This window comes from Zingiber officinale, chromosome 1A (genome assembly GCF_018446385.1).
Source record: "Zingiber officinale cultivar Zhangliang chromosome 1A, Zo_v1.1, whole genome shotgun sequence".
Taxonomy (NCBI): Eukaryota; Viridiplantae; Streptophyta; class Magnoliopsida; order Zingiberales; family Zingiberaceae; genus Zingiber; species Zingiber officinale.
Window position 1 is genome coordinate 134469391 of NC_055987.1, and position 18825 is coordinate 134488215.

Sequence of the window (18825 nt, forward strand, 5' to 3'; positions counted from 1 at the left end):
TCTATTTTTTTTTAAGGAACAGTGAAATTTTACTTAATCATTTCACTCATTGCTTGTCCTAATCAATGGTTTGTGCTAGTGTTTTGAATATCAATCACAAGAAGTTAGGTAATTCAATCAAGATGAAGAAAGGTTCTCTACGACTGTCGTAGCATATTGTTTATGGAAAACATGAAGAATTTGAATAGACTTAGGGAATACAAACACAATAACTATATAATACCATATATTTTTTTAATGTCATTTCTTGATTCTTGTCTATGATCACTTCATCTTGAACTCGACAACTTACCTCATATATATAATATATAAATATAAATATTATATATAATATTATCAAAATTATATATTTATTTCGAACAGCGTTTGAATATAATGTTAGGATCAGACTATATTACCCTTTGGTTTGAGGTGATCTTGGGCTTGGGCTAGGGCTAATTGGGCTTTATGCACCATTAAATGAGTCCGGTCCGTTACGGGCCACTATTTAGATTGCTAATCCAATTGATCGCTTCTGCAATCTGTCCACAGTACTTGCAGCCCTCCACCAAACTCGCCGCTGGCTTCTCACCTTCGGGAGCTCCGCCGTCACATCGAGCATTTGTGAGCCATGTCTTTCTCTGTCTTCTTCTTTTTTTCCTTTGGCCTCTGTCATTGTCTTTGTGCAGTGGCGAGAGAGCGGAAGGCATTAATTAGTACGGCATGAAGCGAAATTGCTTCCCTTCGATGAATCTTTCAAATGCTTAACAGTTTGCTTTTCTCCTCTTCTTGTCTGCTGTCACTGTTGCTTTTTTTCCCCTCTCCCTTTAAACAGCGCGTCCGTGCTTGTGGATTTTCTTTTTGTTTGGTTGTTTTCGTGGTCAAAGAAGATTCTTATGTTGGCCTGTTCCTCGTATGTGCGCCCTAGTAAAAAGAAGGAAGCAAGGAATCAAGGAAGATTAACATAAAACAAGGTAGTTGGAGTGGTCGCCAATTGTAGTGTTCTTTTGTCGTAGTAATAGCGACGTACTGAAATTAAAGAAAAAATTTATCAAACTCAAATGCATGATTATAGTAAGATACAACCGATAATCTTGAGAAATTATAAATTTTATATTATTCAGTAAATTATGGTGCCAAATGTATGTAAGTTCAAAACTCCTTTAAGACGAGTTGGCCATTTTGAAATCTAGCCTTCTTGCACGTATGCAAGGTATTGATTGAGTGGTTAGAAGGTTTTCATGTCCCCTTTCTCGTTTTTTCTTATCTTTATTTCTATGTCTTTTTTGGTTTGCCATGTAAAACATTATTTCTATGCATTTTTTTCCTTTTTAAAAGAAGAATAGTTTATTTTTCCTCTTGTCTAATTATCGCAGCAACGGTTGATGTTTGTCCTTAAACTATTGAGTCAAATTATCATTTCGCGTACTGGAATAAATGAATACTAATTCTCTTCCCCTTTTTGACTTATCTCATATTCTAAGATGTTACGATCCTTGCTTCTAAATTATTGCCCCCGATGAATGTGAGAGTATGCTGTCTCTATGAGCACCTTATGTTTTTCATTTGCAAAGATAGCTATTTTTTAAGCAAGTAGTCTATATTTAGTTCTTGTTTATACCAAAATGTTTATTTTGATAACTATCTCACTAAGCTATTATTGGAATCCTACTTTCTGGCATCCGAAATTTCCTGTATGATATTAGTATCTTGAAATCAAATTGATGAACAAATCTTAAATTAATTATACCAATTCAAATGCTCTATTTTTTATGCGACATTTTGCAACAATTTTTTTACCTAGGTCCATATGCTTTGACAGTCTGTTCTATCAACCTGTCTTTCTGAATATCCACCACCAGCCTACTCCCCGTTTGACTTTTGACCTAGTGAGCTAGACAAACATTTAGGTAATACTATAGCGGTGTCTAGTGTGTGGAAATGTAATCATTCTGTCTCGCATTATAGAAGATATTTATTGAATTTATCTTATATTTTGAATATGATAAATGTGATGGATTGGATCCATCATTAACAGAAATTATGTTAACAGAAATTATGTTAATAAAGTTTTCGCGACACACTAATTTCTTGTCCCTACTGGCATACTTTTCTTGTTTTTGATTTGTTTGTGTCAAACCTCTATTTTCGCTCACCTTATAACACAAGGCTGGCCTTTACTTGTCCAGATCCCTCCTCTTTATACATTGACTAGTAGTCTTTGCACTGTGATTTTCTTTATTGTGTTTCTTGTCAGCCATGTAATTTATTTTAGTGTAGTAGCATTGATATAAAACTTTTTCTTTGCTTTTGCAGCTAATTTGTGGTAGCGTTGATATAAAACTTTTTCTTTGCTTTTGCTGCTAATTTGCACATGTTTCGTCGTCCTTTTTGCCTGTTCCATAAAGTAATAGGTTAAAATGACCCAATGTTGGTGGTTTATTCATGAAGAATTGTTTTGTTGATGAGCAGAAAAGAAAGGGCATTCTTTAGGAGAAAGTAAATATGGATAAAGATCCCAACTCTGAGACAGCTGCGAATGACTACCGGGATCCTGAGCTTCCTGGTCGTGAACATACTGGTATTGAAAATAATCTTCAGCACAGAAAACATAGCTCAAACAAATCAGTTAGGAAAAGGGGAAAGTTGTTGCAAAATGGGAGAGCAAGATATTCACTAAGATCTTCGCTCAGAGTTCTTCGCTCCATGTCAAAATGTAAGGTTAAGATTTCCTCTGAACCCAGCAATTCCGCAGTGAGTCCAGTAACCAAGAAGAGAAAGAAGAAAAGGAAAGGAAAGAGTGCTCCAAGCAATGAATTTTCACAAAGGAGAAAACACATAAGTTACTTATTGAGAAAAATCAACTTTGAGCAAAGCCTTATTGATGCATATGTGAATGAAGGTTGGAAAGGTCTAAGGTTTGTTCTTGACGACCTTGATTTTTTTCCGCTTCTAGATATCTATATACTTGAAACCTGTATTCAAATTTAAAAATATATTGGTAGAATGGAAGTATGATGAGAATGTTGATACAATGTTTGGCAGACATTCTATGAGATATGTTTTCAATTGTAATATCTAGGTAGATCCTGTAGAAGATATGATGAGCTATCTATTATGGGAGAAGACAAAAAAGGGGGGGTTAAGTTTGCCGTTGGTTGAACTGAGTTGGTTAGATTAGTTTTATTTATTAGGAAAAATCTTGTAAGAGATGCCACTGCCCTTAGTTTAACATAGATATCTATGCCCCGCACAGATGCCTGTGATATTGTACTACGGGGTTATTCAGCAAACTATTGCTCTTTGTCTGGTGTTTTATTTTCATTATCTTGGCTGTTTGAGCTTTATTTTCTACTTCTCTGTCATTACAAGTAACTGATCTCCCCCCTTTATCATTATTTGTTCATTTACATAAATAATAGAGCTTCTTATTGTACTAATTTATTTAGTTTGCCTTAAAAATTGCATCTTTCCCTTTCAATTTGTTCTTGCTATTTGGGAAACTGAAGAGTTTATAGTGGCCATGACTGTTTTCTACTGATCTCTGCTTTACATTGACAATTGTCTTTTTGCAGTTTGGAAAAAATAAGGCCTGAGAAAGAGCTTGAACGAGCCAAATCTGAAATTCTACAGTGCAAATTAAGGATTCGTGATGCTTTCCAGCAACTAGATTCCTTGCTTTCTATAGGAAGGCTTGAGGAAAATCTGTTTGATGATAATGGAGAAATTGACAGTGAGGATGTTAGTCCTACCTTGTCTATGTCATATGTTATTTAACCATCATGTTTGGGTGCACCTGATTTATGGAACTTCATCTTACTGCAGATGTTCTGTGCAAAATGTGGTTCTAAGGATATATCTGCTGACAACGATATCATACTGTGTGATGGCATTTGCGACAGAGCTTTTCACCAGAAATGTTTGAGCCCGCCATTAGCAACTAATGAAAGTAAATCTTGATTATTTTAGTTTAATATTCCCTTTGGATTAATTTATGATCACTCAACTCTTTCTTGCTTTTAACAAGTTCCTCCTGAAGATCAAGGATGGTTATGTCCTGCATGTGACTGCAAGGTGGATTGCCTTGATTTGTTTAATGATTCTCAAGGAACTGATTTCTCGATCGAGGACACGTGGGAAGTAAGCATGATTGTTTTGTTATCTGGTTGATGAACTTAGTGATAATGACTTAGTGTTGATGATTATATGCGTTCTTACTTAGCCTACCGCTTTCCATATAGAAAATTTTTCCCGAGGCAACTGCTGTTGCAAATGGTAATAACCAATTTGATGATTCTATCTATCCATCAGAAGATTCAGAAGATTATGATTATCAACCTGATCACGTAGAAGGTAATGCTGAAGATCAGGAAGAACGGTCAAGTTCTGATGAATCAGATTCTACTTCATTGTCAGAGGACTTGGGCCAGCCTGTACAGAACAAAATTGATTATCTTGGCCTCCCTTCTGATGATTCTGAGGATGATGACTATGATCCTGATCAGCCAGAACCTGATAAGGATGAAGATTCAGATTTGAATGAATCAGATTTTATGTCTGACTCCGATGATTTCTGTGCTGACCTTTGTAAAACTGTGAATGCCAATGCAGTTTCGTCCAATTTATGTGATTCTGAGCCACTTGGTGGTTCTGGTCAGTTGAGAGCTACTATGCAGTTCCCTTTAAACGCTGAGAATCCACTTGTAGAGGTAGATGCTGGTCAAGGGACCAATTATCCAACATCAAAGAAGAGGCAGCGGGAGAGTTCAGATTTTAAGAAGTTGCATGACGTGAGTATACTTCTCTATCTTGTAGTTCTAGCTTCATAATGAATTCTAGTAACTTTTTCATACATAACCCACAAGCCCTAGTATTTACTATGTGATGTGTGGATAACCTTGTTGTGTTATGATCCCATGGTATTTTAAGTTGGCTGAGGATAGATTATCTTGAGAATAGAAAGTGGGTTGGTGTGGTCATTTCTTGCATGATGTGTGGCTATACGTGACTCACAAACATAACGATCGCAATGATGCAAATTTACCACACGAATAGCATGCTCAGAATGAAAAGTAAAATCAAGGCTCGACGTCCACTAGTGGCACTGACTAGCAACGTGATCTTGCTGAAGGATTGTCACATTCAAAAACAAGAGACTTTGTGCATCCTCAACAGCAAAGAAGAAGATGAATCCCATTTTGACACTCATCGAGATAAGATCGTCATATGTTAAATGAGAAGATAGAGATGAGGGGTGTAGACCCACTTCAGGACTAATTAATTAGAAATTAAGCTTAATTGACATGGCTTCATCCCTAATTTTAAACAGTAATTAGATTAATTTCCTAGGATGAGATGAATCATAGAAACTAAGTTCAGACTGCAACATAGAACTCCCTCTTATCTGTTGGTTTTTTTTTCTTTTGGTAAATATCTTATATTTTGTCATGCAATTGTCTACTTATTGTTATTACTTTTTTTTTTTTTGCCATCAATGCATTCATATGTGACATTTTTTAACAATTGAGGTTATGCATTTCTATTTTGGTTGTGTATTTGTCCCTCACCATACTTAATATGTTCTTACCTGTCTCCTAATTTTGTGCCCAAACATTGAAGGAGGTTGATGCTGATGAATCATCCAAACCAAGTCAAAATGAATCTGAGAAGTCTACAGTGAAGAAAATTAAGAAAAATGTTAGTAGAGAAGAACCTTCTAAATTGCCAGATGAAAATGCTCAATCTAGTAGTAATCAGCGAGGCTCCAGAGTTAAACACATTGTCAAGAAGGGTAACACACAAGATATTTCAAAATTAGATCAACAACAACCATCAAAAGCAATTTATGAGAGTACTTCAGACCGAGCACAGGAAAAGGTGAGCAGGAATGATGACAATCAAAACAAAACAACCACAATTTCAATAAGGCTTCTTGGTCCAGCATATTTTTGGTTAATTACTGTTAAGATAATATATTGAAAAAACATCTCTTCTATATTCTGAGATTTTGAACTATTTGGTTGCCTGTGATAGAGATTTTCAGAATCATGGTCCAGTCCTAAATTTAGTTGTATATAGTTCTTGGTGGTTAGCCAGTGATCATGCATAGACCAGTTATATAATTGCAAGTTGTTTGACCCACATTCCAGACATTCTTCAAATGTCTGGAATTCTTATCTGAGCTGTCAGTCGCCCTGCTGAACAGCCATTTGTTCTGCTAAGGGCTGCACAAAAGCCTGGTAACCAAACTGAATCTCTGAACCGGCATTGTTCTTTTGGGTTTGAGGAATTTGGAATAGATTTTGGGTTCTTAAACCCCTAAAAAAATGTGAACTAGCCTGAAAAATTTGGTCCCTATAAACATAGATATCCATATATAATTATTAATTTTTATACTACAATATCTATAACTTGAAAAAAGGATAACTCGGTGCACGAAACTCCCACCAATATTGGTTGTGGGTTCCATATTGCAGCACTGGATGCTATCATACTGGCAAATCCAGGTAACCTAAAAAACTTGGAAAATTCAAACCATAAATGAATGAAGTTTCCACACAAATGAATTGATTCCATCATTCAGATCTTTTCCTTTCTATGTCATTTATGAAGTTTCCACACGTAAATGAATTGATTCCGTCATTCAGATCTTTTCCTTTCTATGTTGAGATTTCAAGTATGTGTTTATGAAAATCTGTATTCTCTGTATAAATCAAGAAAATTAAGAAAGCGAGAGAAGCGGGTGGATTGGACAAACCAAATTGTGCTGCTTCATCCATGCTTTCACATTATGTTCTCGCAAGGGTAGCTATTCTTGTTGACATAAACCATCCATTTCTTACCAGTGTTGAGCTAAATGGATCGTATCTGTCTACTATAATCCCTTTTGGTGCGCGGCTTGGCATTAATCCCTTTTTACCTTGTCATAGCTTAGTTGACTGAAGTCATGGCACCAAATTCAGTTTTGGTTCTCATGCTACTAATTGTCATACCGAGATAATGTCTTTTGGTTCACATATTTTTACATTTATAATCTCTGAGCACTGGCAGCTACCAGAAAGCCTGTGTTTCTATATCTGCAAAAACTGACCTTGGGATGACTATTTCAATTCTGTTCTTCCTTCTGTTGCTCCTCTCATTTCTTCTCATTGCTCCATGCTCCAATATTCTCTCCTCTTGGGCGTTTATGCTTTATAGTGCTTCCTTTTGCAGATAAGTAATAGCCGAAGAGCTTCCAATGTATCCAATGTTTATGGAACTACAGGAAAGACTTCTCGTAAAGAAACCATTCATTCAAGTACTACTCCTGATCAAGACAATTCAGTCACATCTGTCAGAAACAAGAAGTCAAGTAAGCGGAAGATTGAGAATACACCTGGACAAAGGAAAACCTTGAAGAGCTCTAACAGAAAGAACACTGGTAGTAAAACCTCTGCTACTCTTGACCAACCGAAGAGCACTGGTTGTAACACCTCTGCTACTCTTGACCAACCGAACAGCTTAATCAGAACCAGCGGAAAGAATGTCAAGTCAAGTAAAGCAAATGCGGACACCCCTGCTACTCTTGATCAACTGAACAGCTTAATCAGATCCAGCAGAACGAATGCCAAGTCAAGTAAAGCAAATGCGAACACCGTTGCTACTCTTGACCAACCAAACTGTTTAATCAGATCCAGCAGAAAGAATGCCAAGCAAATGCTGATAACACCCCGCCATTCTTGAGCAATCAAACACTTCAATCCAATCCAGAAGAAAGAACACTAAGTCAATTGAGTTGAATTTTAAGGGCACCCTTGCTAATGGAAGCACACAAGAAGATCAAGCAAAGTGAATAATTGCAAGAATCAAGTTAGTCATGATGAGAGATCAATGAAACAGTTGAGGCAGTCCAGTGTTGGTTGAAGAAGAGGAAGAATATCAGGTGAAGAAGCTTGCAAGGCCTTCCTGCACTTTCTTTTTCTTAACATTAATGTCGTAAGAGGATTCATGACGATCAACTAGTGTTAAGCAAAGCCCAGAATTTTTGGAGCTCGAGATTCTCTTCTGATTGAATATTGATATCTGAAAAATGAACCTGCTCATTCTTTTGCTTTTGTTTGGCGGATGACTTTTTGTACGTTCGAGGGTTTTTGTAACTGAAGAAGCTTAAGAGAACTCAAAGGGTAAGTACATGTTACCAAAATTAGTCAATTTAGCATGGCGATTATGTTACAATGCTTCTGAAGAGTGCACAATTCATGAAACATTTTGGCCTGTGCTTCTGTTATGACTGTTTCTTATTGAACACCCTGATTCAATGAAGATGAGATAGGTAAAATGTTGGATTCTACGCAAATGCGGATATTGATTTTCCTGTGTCAATACTAAAACAGCTCATTAAGCTCGGTAGTAGCCTTTTTCTCTGTTTTCCTTTCAGTTTTTAAACAATCGAATCTGATCTGTTAAAAGCGCTCCACTAAGATGCTTGTCATGTTCTCCGATTCATTGGACCTAAAGTTGATCACGATACATAATTCAGTGACCTGGTATGCCTCTAATTTTCTTCAAAAGAATGTAAATATCCCTTCACCTATATTTCATCCACAAGCTTTTAGAATTCTTAGCCAGGATCCACAAAGAATATGGAAGGAAATGAAACACAACTGTTGAAAGAATATAAACACACTGAAGTTCTTGCACAGAGCACAGGATCAACTGCACTTTCAATCTGCAAAAATCAACTGTATATAATGACAACTTAAGCATATGAGGCTGCTCTTTGAATATGTTTTTCCGTGCACTGCATCCCATGTTAGTGCACTTGTAATACCTCCTGCATTTTTGAAAACCAATATGGGAAGAGAAGTGACGAGTTAATTAGGTTTTTACCTAAATGATGTGTTTTGTTAAAGATCAAGAGCCTTTTACCTAAATGATGTATTTTATGAAAAAAAAAAAAACAAGAATTGAAACTATATTGATGGAGTCACGTTTATTACCCCAAAGTAGCATGTTATCAACTTTGCCTATTGCTTAAACAATAACTATCTGCTTCGTCAGCTTCTGGTATTGGAGGTTTCCTTTTACAGGCTAAAAGTTCTCACATTCTTCTTGTATCTAACTATGCTTCATCCATCTCATCTCTCCACATCGAACTCTCTTCACTAGAATCTATAGATGCCCATTGGGTGCAAGATCAGATACTGTCTCTGTTATATGAAGCCTCAGTTTGCCCCCTTCTGAAACCTTTCAAGGTCAAATCACTCATCTTAACTCTTTGAGCCGATTAATCCTAAGGATGATCGATCTAGTCTTATAAAAAATTTTCACCTGTCAGAATAAATCAAAAAGTATTCATGAAAATCCCTTAAAATGATGAACATTCTTAGTCCCATTTTTTACTAGAAGGAAAATATCCTATAGTGTAGCTGAGATTCTAATCTTAAATCTTTTGATTGTCTGTTAGAGGGTCTAACGTACAATTACCAAATCACTCATCTTTCTTACTTGATTGAGGTGACTGATACTTGTAACTGATTTCACCGCTTGACCTTTAATATACCTTGATTTACGTTTTGATCTTGATACTGAAATATTAATGAATCAAGTAACATCAAATCTAGGGTGACCAATCCGATTTCATAGAAATTTTTCACAACCCGTTTGGGTAAATCCAAAAGCTCTTGCAGCAGAGGGTCAAGAAGCTTAGCATCCGATGTTTACGCCCTATTTAAAGGAAAAATCTCTATAAATATATTGTAGTTGGGATTGAACTGTTGATACCTGAGTGATAAATTGACGTCCTTTCACTATATCATACCTCCAGGGACAATCGTGATACTGAAATAGGAGAATGACATGATCGTCCATAAAGTTAATTATCCAAAATTTAATTGGATCATCTATTGGCATAGAAGAATTGTATCCTTAAAATTAAAATAAAAGACCGACCAATGCCCACTCTAAAAATATATATATTTGGATTTTTTTTTTCATTCTAAGATGACCATCGAAAGAAACTTCACATCTTACTTTTACATAAATTAAAATTTTAATCCAACAAATTGATTTGATTTAAAAAGTAACTGTGGTGAAAAATAAGAACATATATTATCTTTTGGGGTTTAAAACTCAAATCTATATAAATTAAGGTGTAGATTCAAAAATGGATATTTTTGGAAGAGATTAAATCTATTGAATCAACTTATGCATTTAAAATTATCAAGTCCTACACAATTAAGATTGAGAAACTACGAATTCAAATATCTTATCTTTATTAATATAACCCTAGTAAGCTAATTTAAAAATTTATTTTTTAGATACTTTGCATCATTTTTTTATAATATAACTCTTGGAATAAAAAAAATAAAATTTATACAAAGGATTACGGGTTTTCAAAAATAATAATGATGCATAATGAGGACCACAGATAACTTCAGTTAAATTGCTTTTATCTCTAATTAAGGGAACTGTTGATATCTTATGCTTAATGTTTCTCCTCGAGAAGAAAAATGCTACAAAAAAAATGCACAATTTTGTAGTGAAGACGCAGGTTTTCAATATTCCATCGTCCAGAAAATCTTTTTCAGGATGAGATGTTTGAGTTCATTTTCCCCTACTTGATATTTACATATAAGAAAAGCTTCAAGAACCTTAAAGACATGTCACACTTTAACACATGGAAAATTTTCGAAAGAGTAGCCACCATTAAAAGAAAATGGAATCATAGAAAGTCGTAAACAGTTTCAGAAATCTCTGTCCATGTATCACCAGGTTAAAACGATACCCTAATTAGTTCAACACCAAGAGTGTTTCCTCATAAATGAAGTCACACCTCATTGAATCTATCAAACTAATTCAATTCCTTCGTTTCAATCACATTTTGTGCACTGTTTCATGAAGCAATGTTAATTTATTATGGAATGTACAAGCTAATCTGATAAAGTACCTAGTCTGATTTCTTCTATAGAATAACCATTGCTAGTATGATGCTCCTATTCAAGTCAAAGGGCCAATGAAACTTTGCGGGAGACATCTCCTTCTACTGCATCGCCGTGTTGTCCTTCCCCACCCGATCATACTGCTTCCAACAACACCTAGTTCAGTATTACTGAGTGGTGAGGGTTGACAGGAGGTAACTTGAGCCTCCTCAACTGCAATGGACATGCTCAGCTGCCTCGTTCCCTTTCTTTGGGTGTTCATTCTCTTTTGGCCAGTGTTTTGCCTTAGTAAACTTGTTTGCCAACGCCTACCTGATGATTTCAGCATTCCACCAATAGTTTGAAGATCCTCTGAAACTTCAAGCCTTGAGAGTGATGCAAGGCCTGGCAAGACATCCTTTTGGAAGTCCCTCTTCTGCCTCCTTTTTCTTCCCTGGCCACGCCGAGCCTTTGTGAAAAGCAGTGAAGCAGGAGTTTTAACTTCCTGCTCATTTTCTTCATCACCTTTGGCCTCAGTTTCTTTTGCTTCATGACATTGCTGATCCACCTTGACTTCTTCAAGTTCCAATGTCATGGCCTCAAATAGATCCAAACCACCAGCAGCATCATTGTGGTCAGCATCAACATCCAAAGATTGAGCATACCCATTTCTACCATTATCAACTAGCACGAGGTTTTCTGAACCATGTGATACTAGCTCTGCAAACCAACACAAGGTGTCAAATTGAGGCAGGGATAACCGGTTAGAGCCAATATCATTGTGGCAATCATTACAATCCGCTGAGATAGCAACTAAATTTTCTGCAGCCAATCTTACAAGTTTCTCACAGGAAAAATCCTTCTTCTCTGAATCATCTGCCTTATTCGATGAAATGTGTTTATATTGATTTATAATGCTAGTTTCAGCCTGAGAAGTAGAGGCTTGAAGATCAGGATCAGAAACAATTTTTGCTCCAAAAATTGATATAGAATGTGAAGGCCGAACCACTACTACTCCTTCAGGTATCAACTCTGAAGGTGTAGAATCATCTGCATATGCCAGCTCAGCATTCAGGTTAATATGAGGCCTAGAGTTTGCAGTGTTCATTGCACCACAAACTTCGGTGGAAGAATCACCATTTTGAATGTTCTTCTGCATACTCAATATTTTTGTACCACAGAGGAAGTTAGCGAATTTTCTGTCATCATTTTCCATAAACATAGCTTTCTCAGCTAATAGCTTCTCCGTATATTTGGTGGAAACAAGTATGCTGGAATGTCTCTCGACACCATCAATAGGAAAACCAAGAATTCTTTTCCCATTTTTCTCTGAATCTTTATCTCCCTGCATTGTATGATCTCTAAACGGCATGGTTGATGTGACTTCCTGCAAGTTGCATGCTGATAAATCCAACTCCTTTTCCCCCTTCTTGATATTAGGGGTCACAACATTGGATCCATAAATAAACTTAGGATGTTCGTTCGACAAGCTAAAATCTACTATGGAGGTTTTCTTCTCCTCAGTCTCACTAATTGATGCTTTCTTCTGCCAAGATGCATCACCTGGGAACCTATAACAACCATCATAGCACATTGGATCCTGTCCGAGTGTATTAGTATCTTCCATGACACTTGGCAATGCTTGATTTAGGTTCAGCTCTAATGGAGTCTTCAAATCTCTGCTATGAGAACACTCTATAGGGCTTCCAGGTAAATTATCATGAAGATTTTCTTTACCATTATTAATCGGGTCAGGTTTATAGGATGCAGTGTTCAGATATGGAATAGAATTAAGGTGCATTTTATTCGTGTGAGGGAGTGTTTTAACATTTCCTACACTTACATTCAAGCTCCTATTATGCCACTCTTGACAATGAGTAATAGGTGTTTGAGCATCTATATTGGAACTCAAACTCTCATTATTAACGTATGCCGATCCACTAAAGAATGAAGGTGCATGAGCAGCTACTAGCGTGCTGCTTTTACAAGCGGCAGTGTTTCTCAAGGGCAGAGCAAATGAAGATGTACAACTGGTTAAGTCAGCCTGTGAAGTTGAGATTGAAGGTACTGAAGGAGATATCATAGATGAATTTAAACAAGTGACTGAATGGAATCTTGGAAATGTCTGGATTGCATGAGTTAGCTCTTGTCTAGACCATGCCTCAGGATTGTAATGGTCATACTGAAAAGTTTCACAATATGAATTTGAATTTGATTGTAACCTTTCAGGTAAAGTTGGACCATTATGGTTAGAGGCTTGAGAAAATCGAGAAAAGTCATCCACTGTGCTCCCTTTGTTCCCTGTATTTTACATTGACATGCAAATGAGAGGATAAGGTGAAATAGTAGAACAAGCAACGCATTATAGGCAGAGGATATACACTACATATGAACTTTAAAAGGGAAACAACAAAGAAAAAAGTATCATAAATAAAATAAGAAAAAGACTATAACTTCGTTTAACAAGGAATATTAAATCATACAAATAATATATTTATAAATTAGTTTAACCGTTATGATTGTGTTATAATTTCAAAACTTCTGAATTAATTCTTCAATGGATAATTTTTCTTAATTGAAAACACAGTTGTTTGGTACTATTGTCACATCCACATATATCATTAAAATAATAATTTATGAAATTGGTTTAACTGGTTTGATTATGCTAAAAATTTCAGAATTTCTGATTTAATTTATTCAATGGATAATTTTCCTTAGTGAATACACAATTGTTTGATACTGTTGCCACTTACAGATCGTATCATTAAAGAATAGAAAGGAGTTAAGTATGAAAAAGACCCAAACCCAAATGTATGTGACTATCCATGTAAATACTAGCTAACAGGGATTTTGCCAATCAATATCCCCTACCTAATGCAGCCTCAGGTTTTTAATCAACCAAGAAGGCATTATATTTATGCTGCTCGCAATTTTTGCAAGGAAAGTATATGGGAATCTGAGAGCACGGTCAAATATGCACAATCATTGTTAATCTTGATATATCTTAAATTAGATGACTAAATCATAATCTCTTGGCATATTCCAAGACAATAATTAGGCAAAAGTACCAACTCTAGGAGGTCGGGACATTACCAGATTCATGATTCAAGGGCCATTCTCCTTTTGAGTACACATCCTTATGGAAAGGAGTCTGTTGATCTCCAAGCCTGTCCAAATAACCTTGTTGCAATTTGTTGTGAGGCTTCGTGCCAAGCAATTGATTAGATGCTGAGTTTGATGGACTTTCAAAAGAGATTTTTGTTGAAGGTTTATTTAAGTCAACCATTATACAGGCTGATCTACCAATCTGTTTTGTTAAATTTGTGACCTGATGGTTTACTTCATCACTCTGCAAAGTGAGCTTCATGCCATTGTCAGGAAGCACATAGAAAGTTCCATTCTTTGGGGTAGTAGCATCATTTGTAGGTTCAGCAATATTTTTTTTCTGAAATCCATCTGTACCTTCAATATCCATATATACATCAGCTGGAAGTTGGAGGTCAAATGTTCTCTTCTGAGGCTTATAGTCCAGTACCTCACTGTCCTTTTTAGAAGCTCCACTAGGAAATGGTATCTGAGCAAAATGGATGCTTCTGTCCCTTTTAAAACTAAGGTGGGTCTTTTCGTTGATGGCACAAGGCATATTTCCCCAACTGGTGACTCCAATAGGAAAGCCAGACATCTGTGATATCGTTTCTGTATATTCAGGCCATCTTTGAGATGAAAAAGAACTTGAGTATGATAATTCTGCTGGCACAGAAGATCTATTAAAGTTTCTAGCTTGGAACTCATTCATCAGATCTTTCTGTATTCTATAAAGACGATGGAGTTCACAAATCTGCAAAAGAAGTGACAATTTATTAGAAGAGACTTATTTAAATGTTACAAATAATAGGAAAAATACAACATACTTTTTTTTTCTAAGAGTTGACTTTCTGATAGATACAACATATCCTAACAATAATCTAATGGTGGTGGGTTACAATTTTGATTTTTTTTTTGTGTGTGTGTGTTTATCATCTAATACATAAACCATGTGAATAGTGGGAGGATTACCAAACACATACAACTGAATAACAATCAGAACTGGGAGAGACAAATATATCGAGATTAGATTGCTCTATATTGGAACCAGAAGGAGAATGAGCCCAAACTGTTCAGACATGGAAAACATAGAAGTTTGCACGGTAATATACTCAGTGGCAAACAAGCATATCCACAACTTTATGAGAAATCAATTTTACTTGTTGCTGTCCTATTATTGTATAAGAAATGAGATGTATTAGAGGCACAACTTCCTAGAACGGTGTATAGAAAAAAAAACTATCGTGTTAAAAACTAGTTTAAGAAAGCATCATGAAGAAATTTCTTGTTCTTGAAATCATTCTACAGATAAAACTTTTGCCTCCAATATGAACAAAAAGAATCATGGGACAACTGTTTCAAGTTGACCACTTAGTTGGGTTGACCAAGCATGTCTTCAAATCAAGTCAACAAACCAAGAAAAACATCTCAGTTTGAGGGAATTTCTGCTAACCAGGCTCCACATGTTCCAAGGTGAATCTATGTTTAGGTCAATGTATGAGGACACTGAATTTGCTAATACCTACTAATACTTCGCTATCTGCTAATGCTTCACATATCCAAATAAACCAAATTTAGACATGCACAATCACTAAAACACAAGATAACTAAATTTGGTGGACTTTACTTATTTTTCTAAAGATTAATAACGAATAAAGTGATCTGACTAAAGGAAACAGGGAGAATGGAATAATCAACTTATAGAGTGAATTTATTTATTCCTCAAAATAATCCGGAGTGAACTGTATCTTTACCTGCTTTCTGAATATTGCTTCATGTTCAAGAATAGTCCTTTTTAATATTTCTTTATCTTGTTCAGTGCATCCATTCACATGCCTTGGCATGTAAGTGCTGAAGATGTGCTCACTTAATTTCCTCTGATGACAGTAACTGGACCAACTACTGGTTGCATCCTCCTTGATACCATGCATTGAATTATATTCCGGAAGGTAATTTTTAGTCTGCACGTTTGTACACATTTCTGCAGATTGTAAAACTAGTCAACAAAGAATAATAGGAATACGATGCAAAGGTATTCAAGATATAATTTCTTTTGACCTTATCCAGGAAGCAGATAAGCAAATACTACACAGATGGCAAACAGTTGAAACCATAGATAGTTCATATGCCAATCATGCAGTACACATCAATACCAAATCTAGTATGGGCAATCTAATTCTTTAAAATTATTTTCCCTCGTTTCAGCATTTGGTACTAGTCATTAAACTACTTGTCTAATTGTAATCTAAAACCTCAAGTCCAGTAAGGGTTATTTGAGTAGTTATACTAAAAAATTATTTTGTCTGCACATCATCCATAAAGTGAACAATAGTTTATTAGGAAGTTAAACTGGTTCTTTGAAAGGTCAGAAAAAAGTGGATAGGTAAATAGTTAAGACAAATCGACATAACCTTGAGCAGAAAAGGAAAAAGTGATAATAACCACCAAAGTACTTCAATCTTTCCACTCCGTGACTGAGGAAAAATATACAAGACGAAACAAAATACATTCATCCTAAGTTCTAACTTACAGCACAGCATTTATGCCACCATCTTAATTTTTTAACAACTGATAGTACATCATTTATGATACCAATAACTGGCCCCAGTGGTACCTATACATGTTTGCAATAATAGGATGGTTGCAGCAATGTACAAATGCAGAATCTGTTTATGACATTACTGAAAAAAGGATCTCTAGACATATAATCATAAATGAAAAGAAAAATGAAAGATGGCACAGTTGTCACCAGAGGTCAAACATAGTAATTATATGAGAAGAAATATGGAAGACATACGTAGACGAATAGAAAGCCAAGCTAGGCTAGTAGTGGCAGCAGTGGCTAGGAAAACTGAATTTGAATAAAGATACTGTATGATGAATGCCCTGTCTGCAGAATTCAGCTAAAAGAATCTGAGAGGGAATTACCATTTAATTGAGCAACTGGTAATCTATGCAGACAAGTCTAAATTTACTGCAGCAATTAGCAACTGATAATAACTTAAACCAGGCTAACGAGAAGGAAGTACAGTCTGCAAAACTGAATCAAGCATCAAGCTTCGATCAGCACCAGTAAGATGAGATGCATCTGAATCTTCATAAACATGGCCAATCGATTTGGTAAAGAGCATTCGCTTGGAGATTGCAAACAGAAGAAATCCCCCAAATTTCCTGTCACGGAGATACCTAACCAGACAACATAACAGCATAAGAAAATAAAGGATAATACCTAGCTACCATCTCAAACCGAAAGCAGCTAGATGTCAGGAAAGAGCAGATTTCACACAATGAGAATACTAACTGAAATTTGGGTTGCTATGGCTATACAATCATGGGAAAAAGTGTAAAAGAGAAGAAGAAAAAAGAACACAAAACATTATCCAATGAAGAACCAAGAGATAATTTCATTAGTCAAGTGAAGGAACAGAGATAAGTACTGTTGAGACGTAAGCAGCTTTCTAGTTCAATTAAATTCTAACAAAGGAAGCAATTGAAGTTGATGTTCTCTTCTTTATGACTCAAAATTTGATTACATAGACACCATTAGAAGGAGACTCCATCGTCTGAATGATATATACAACGCTAGGAAAGTTCCATTCAGAGGCAGTAGTGGAATCTAGCACACACAAAGTCTATCCTCAAGTCTACTTAAAATCGCCTCTTTGTTATTTTTATACAAGAAGTTATCTAGGGATTTTTCTCCTAAACTAACAAATCTACATAATAGATTATAGTAATAGCAAAAAGAAAATGACCAAACGCGCAAAGTTCTAATCATAAACCCAAATCTGGAAAAAGAGAAAGAAAATGTTGGCCGATGAACCAGGAATCACCTCAGACGCATCGCATCCCTCCTCTCATCCATCTTGCCAAGGTCGCCGTAGCGGACTCAGCACCGGCGCGTGGAACCTCAGAAATCAGAGAGGCCATGGCCTTCCTCCACGGAAACACCAAATTCCAAGGGCCCTCGCGTTTGACTGTTTGAGCACCGGCGGTTATCCAGGAGACCCACCAGAGGCCAAGCGAAGGGGCCGAAGCGTCACCAAAACCAGCACTCTCTCCACCAAAGGTCGAACTTTTCGGACCGAAATGGCGCTAAGGGAGAAGACCGAGGCATCCGATGTTGCCCATTGTCAGGGAATGCAGCCGTAGATCGAAAGACATCGATCCCCGGGGGCCAAGAAAAATAAGAGAGAGATAGAGAGATCCGAGATGAGAGAAAATTCTCTCACAAGAACGAACAACCTTCTAAGAACAGCAGTGACAGGAAATTTGTCCACATCTGGTCCTTGATTCTCTGCCTTTCCACCTCTTCTCTCACCCTGGATAGGCGTCCCCTACTTTCCACCGAGTATCCTTTATTGGAGCTCGCGAGAAGTGATCAAAACTGGATCTTTATTGTTTTTTTCGTCGTAGGCATATATTCTCCCCTCCCTCCCCTTCCCCTCCCCTCCTCCTCTTGCCTCTCTGTTTCCATTCTACATCTGCAACCCCAAATCTTCGTTTTTTTCCTTTTGATTCTGCCAACCACTCGGATTAAGATTTGGCAGGTGATTTATTGATGGATCTATCACAAGCTTACCTGGTGGAATCTCTCTTATCTTTGATTTGTCCCATGTATGGTTTCCGAGGCCACAAGATCGTGTTTGTTGCTGCGGGGGACCAATGAGATGGAGCATCTCAAATAAATTGTGGAAAATTTTCTGGTGCAAGTGGGAATGACATCGACTTCGTTTGGCACATTGTCAAGTCATGGAATTTGCTATAATCAACCATGCTTTGGAGGAAGATTGAAAGGTAAATCCCTCCAATAGTTACTTCCCAAGACTGCACCATTGACTTGAGAAAATCTACCACTGGACAG

At 36.5% G+C, this 18825-nt stretch overlaps 2 protein-coding genes across 12 annotated transcripts; one reads left to right on the forward strand and one right to left on the reverse strand.

The window, feature by feature from the left end:
* The first annotated feature begins 509 nt into the window (after positions 1 to 509).
* LOC122034358 (homeobox protein HOX1A-like) lies at positions 510 to 8381 on the forward strand. 4 transcript variants are annotated; one of them, XM_042593575.1, is made up of 9 exons: positions 517 to 603; positions 815 to 953; positions 2452 to 2897; positions 3555 to 3720; positions 3805 to 3928; positions 4007 to 4119; positions 4221 to 4769; positions 5599 to 5856; positions 7192 to 8381. In XM_042593575.1, the coding sequence occupies exons 3-9, from the start codon at positions 2485 to 2487 to the stop codon at positions 7699 to 7701; spliced, it is 2133 nt and encodes a 710-aa protein (XP_042449509.1). In that variant the 5' UTR covers positions 517 to 603; positions 815 to 953; positions 2452 to 2484; the 3' UTR covers positions 7702 to 8381. The 4 variants fall into 4 exon arrangements, with proteins under 4 accessions (XP_042449520.1, XP_042449509.1, XP_042449534.1 ...); XM_042593586.1 differs by lacking the exon at positions 815 to 953 and having other exon boundaries at positions 510 to 603; XM_042593600.1 differs by lacking the exon at positions 5599 to 5856.
* A 2372-nt stretch (positions 8382 to 10753) lies between these two features.
* LOC122034385 lies at positions 10754 to 18727 on the reverse strand. 8 transcript variants are annotated; one of them, XM_042593623.1, is made up of 6 exons: positions 17795 to 18727; positions 17032 to 17147; positions 16759 to 16851; positions 15716 to 15942; positions 13971 to 14715; positions 10754 to 13178 (listed from the first exon to the last, which is right to left on the reverse strand). In XM_042593623.1, exons 1-6 carry the CDS (start codon positions 17824 to 17826, stop codon positions 10957 to 10959), a joined length of 3435 nt encoding a protein of 1144 aa, XP_042449557.1. In that variant the 5' UTR covers positions 17827 to 18727; the 3' UTR covers positions 10754 to 10956. The 8 variants fall into 8 exon arrangements, with proteins under 8 accessions (XP_042449557.1, XP_042449609.1, XP_042449587.1 ...); XM_042593675.1 differs by having other exon boundaries at positions 15716 to 15922; positions 16991 to 17147; positions 17795 to 17827; XM_042593653.1 differs by having other exon boundaries at positions 16991 to 17147; positions 17795 to 17827.
* Between the last annotated feature and the right edge of the window lie 98 nt (positions 18728 to 18825).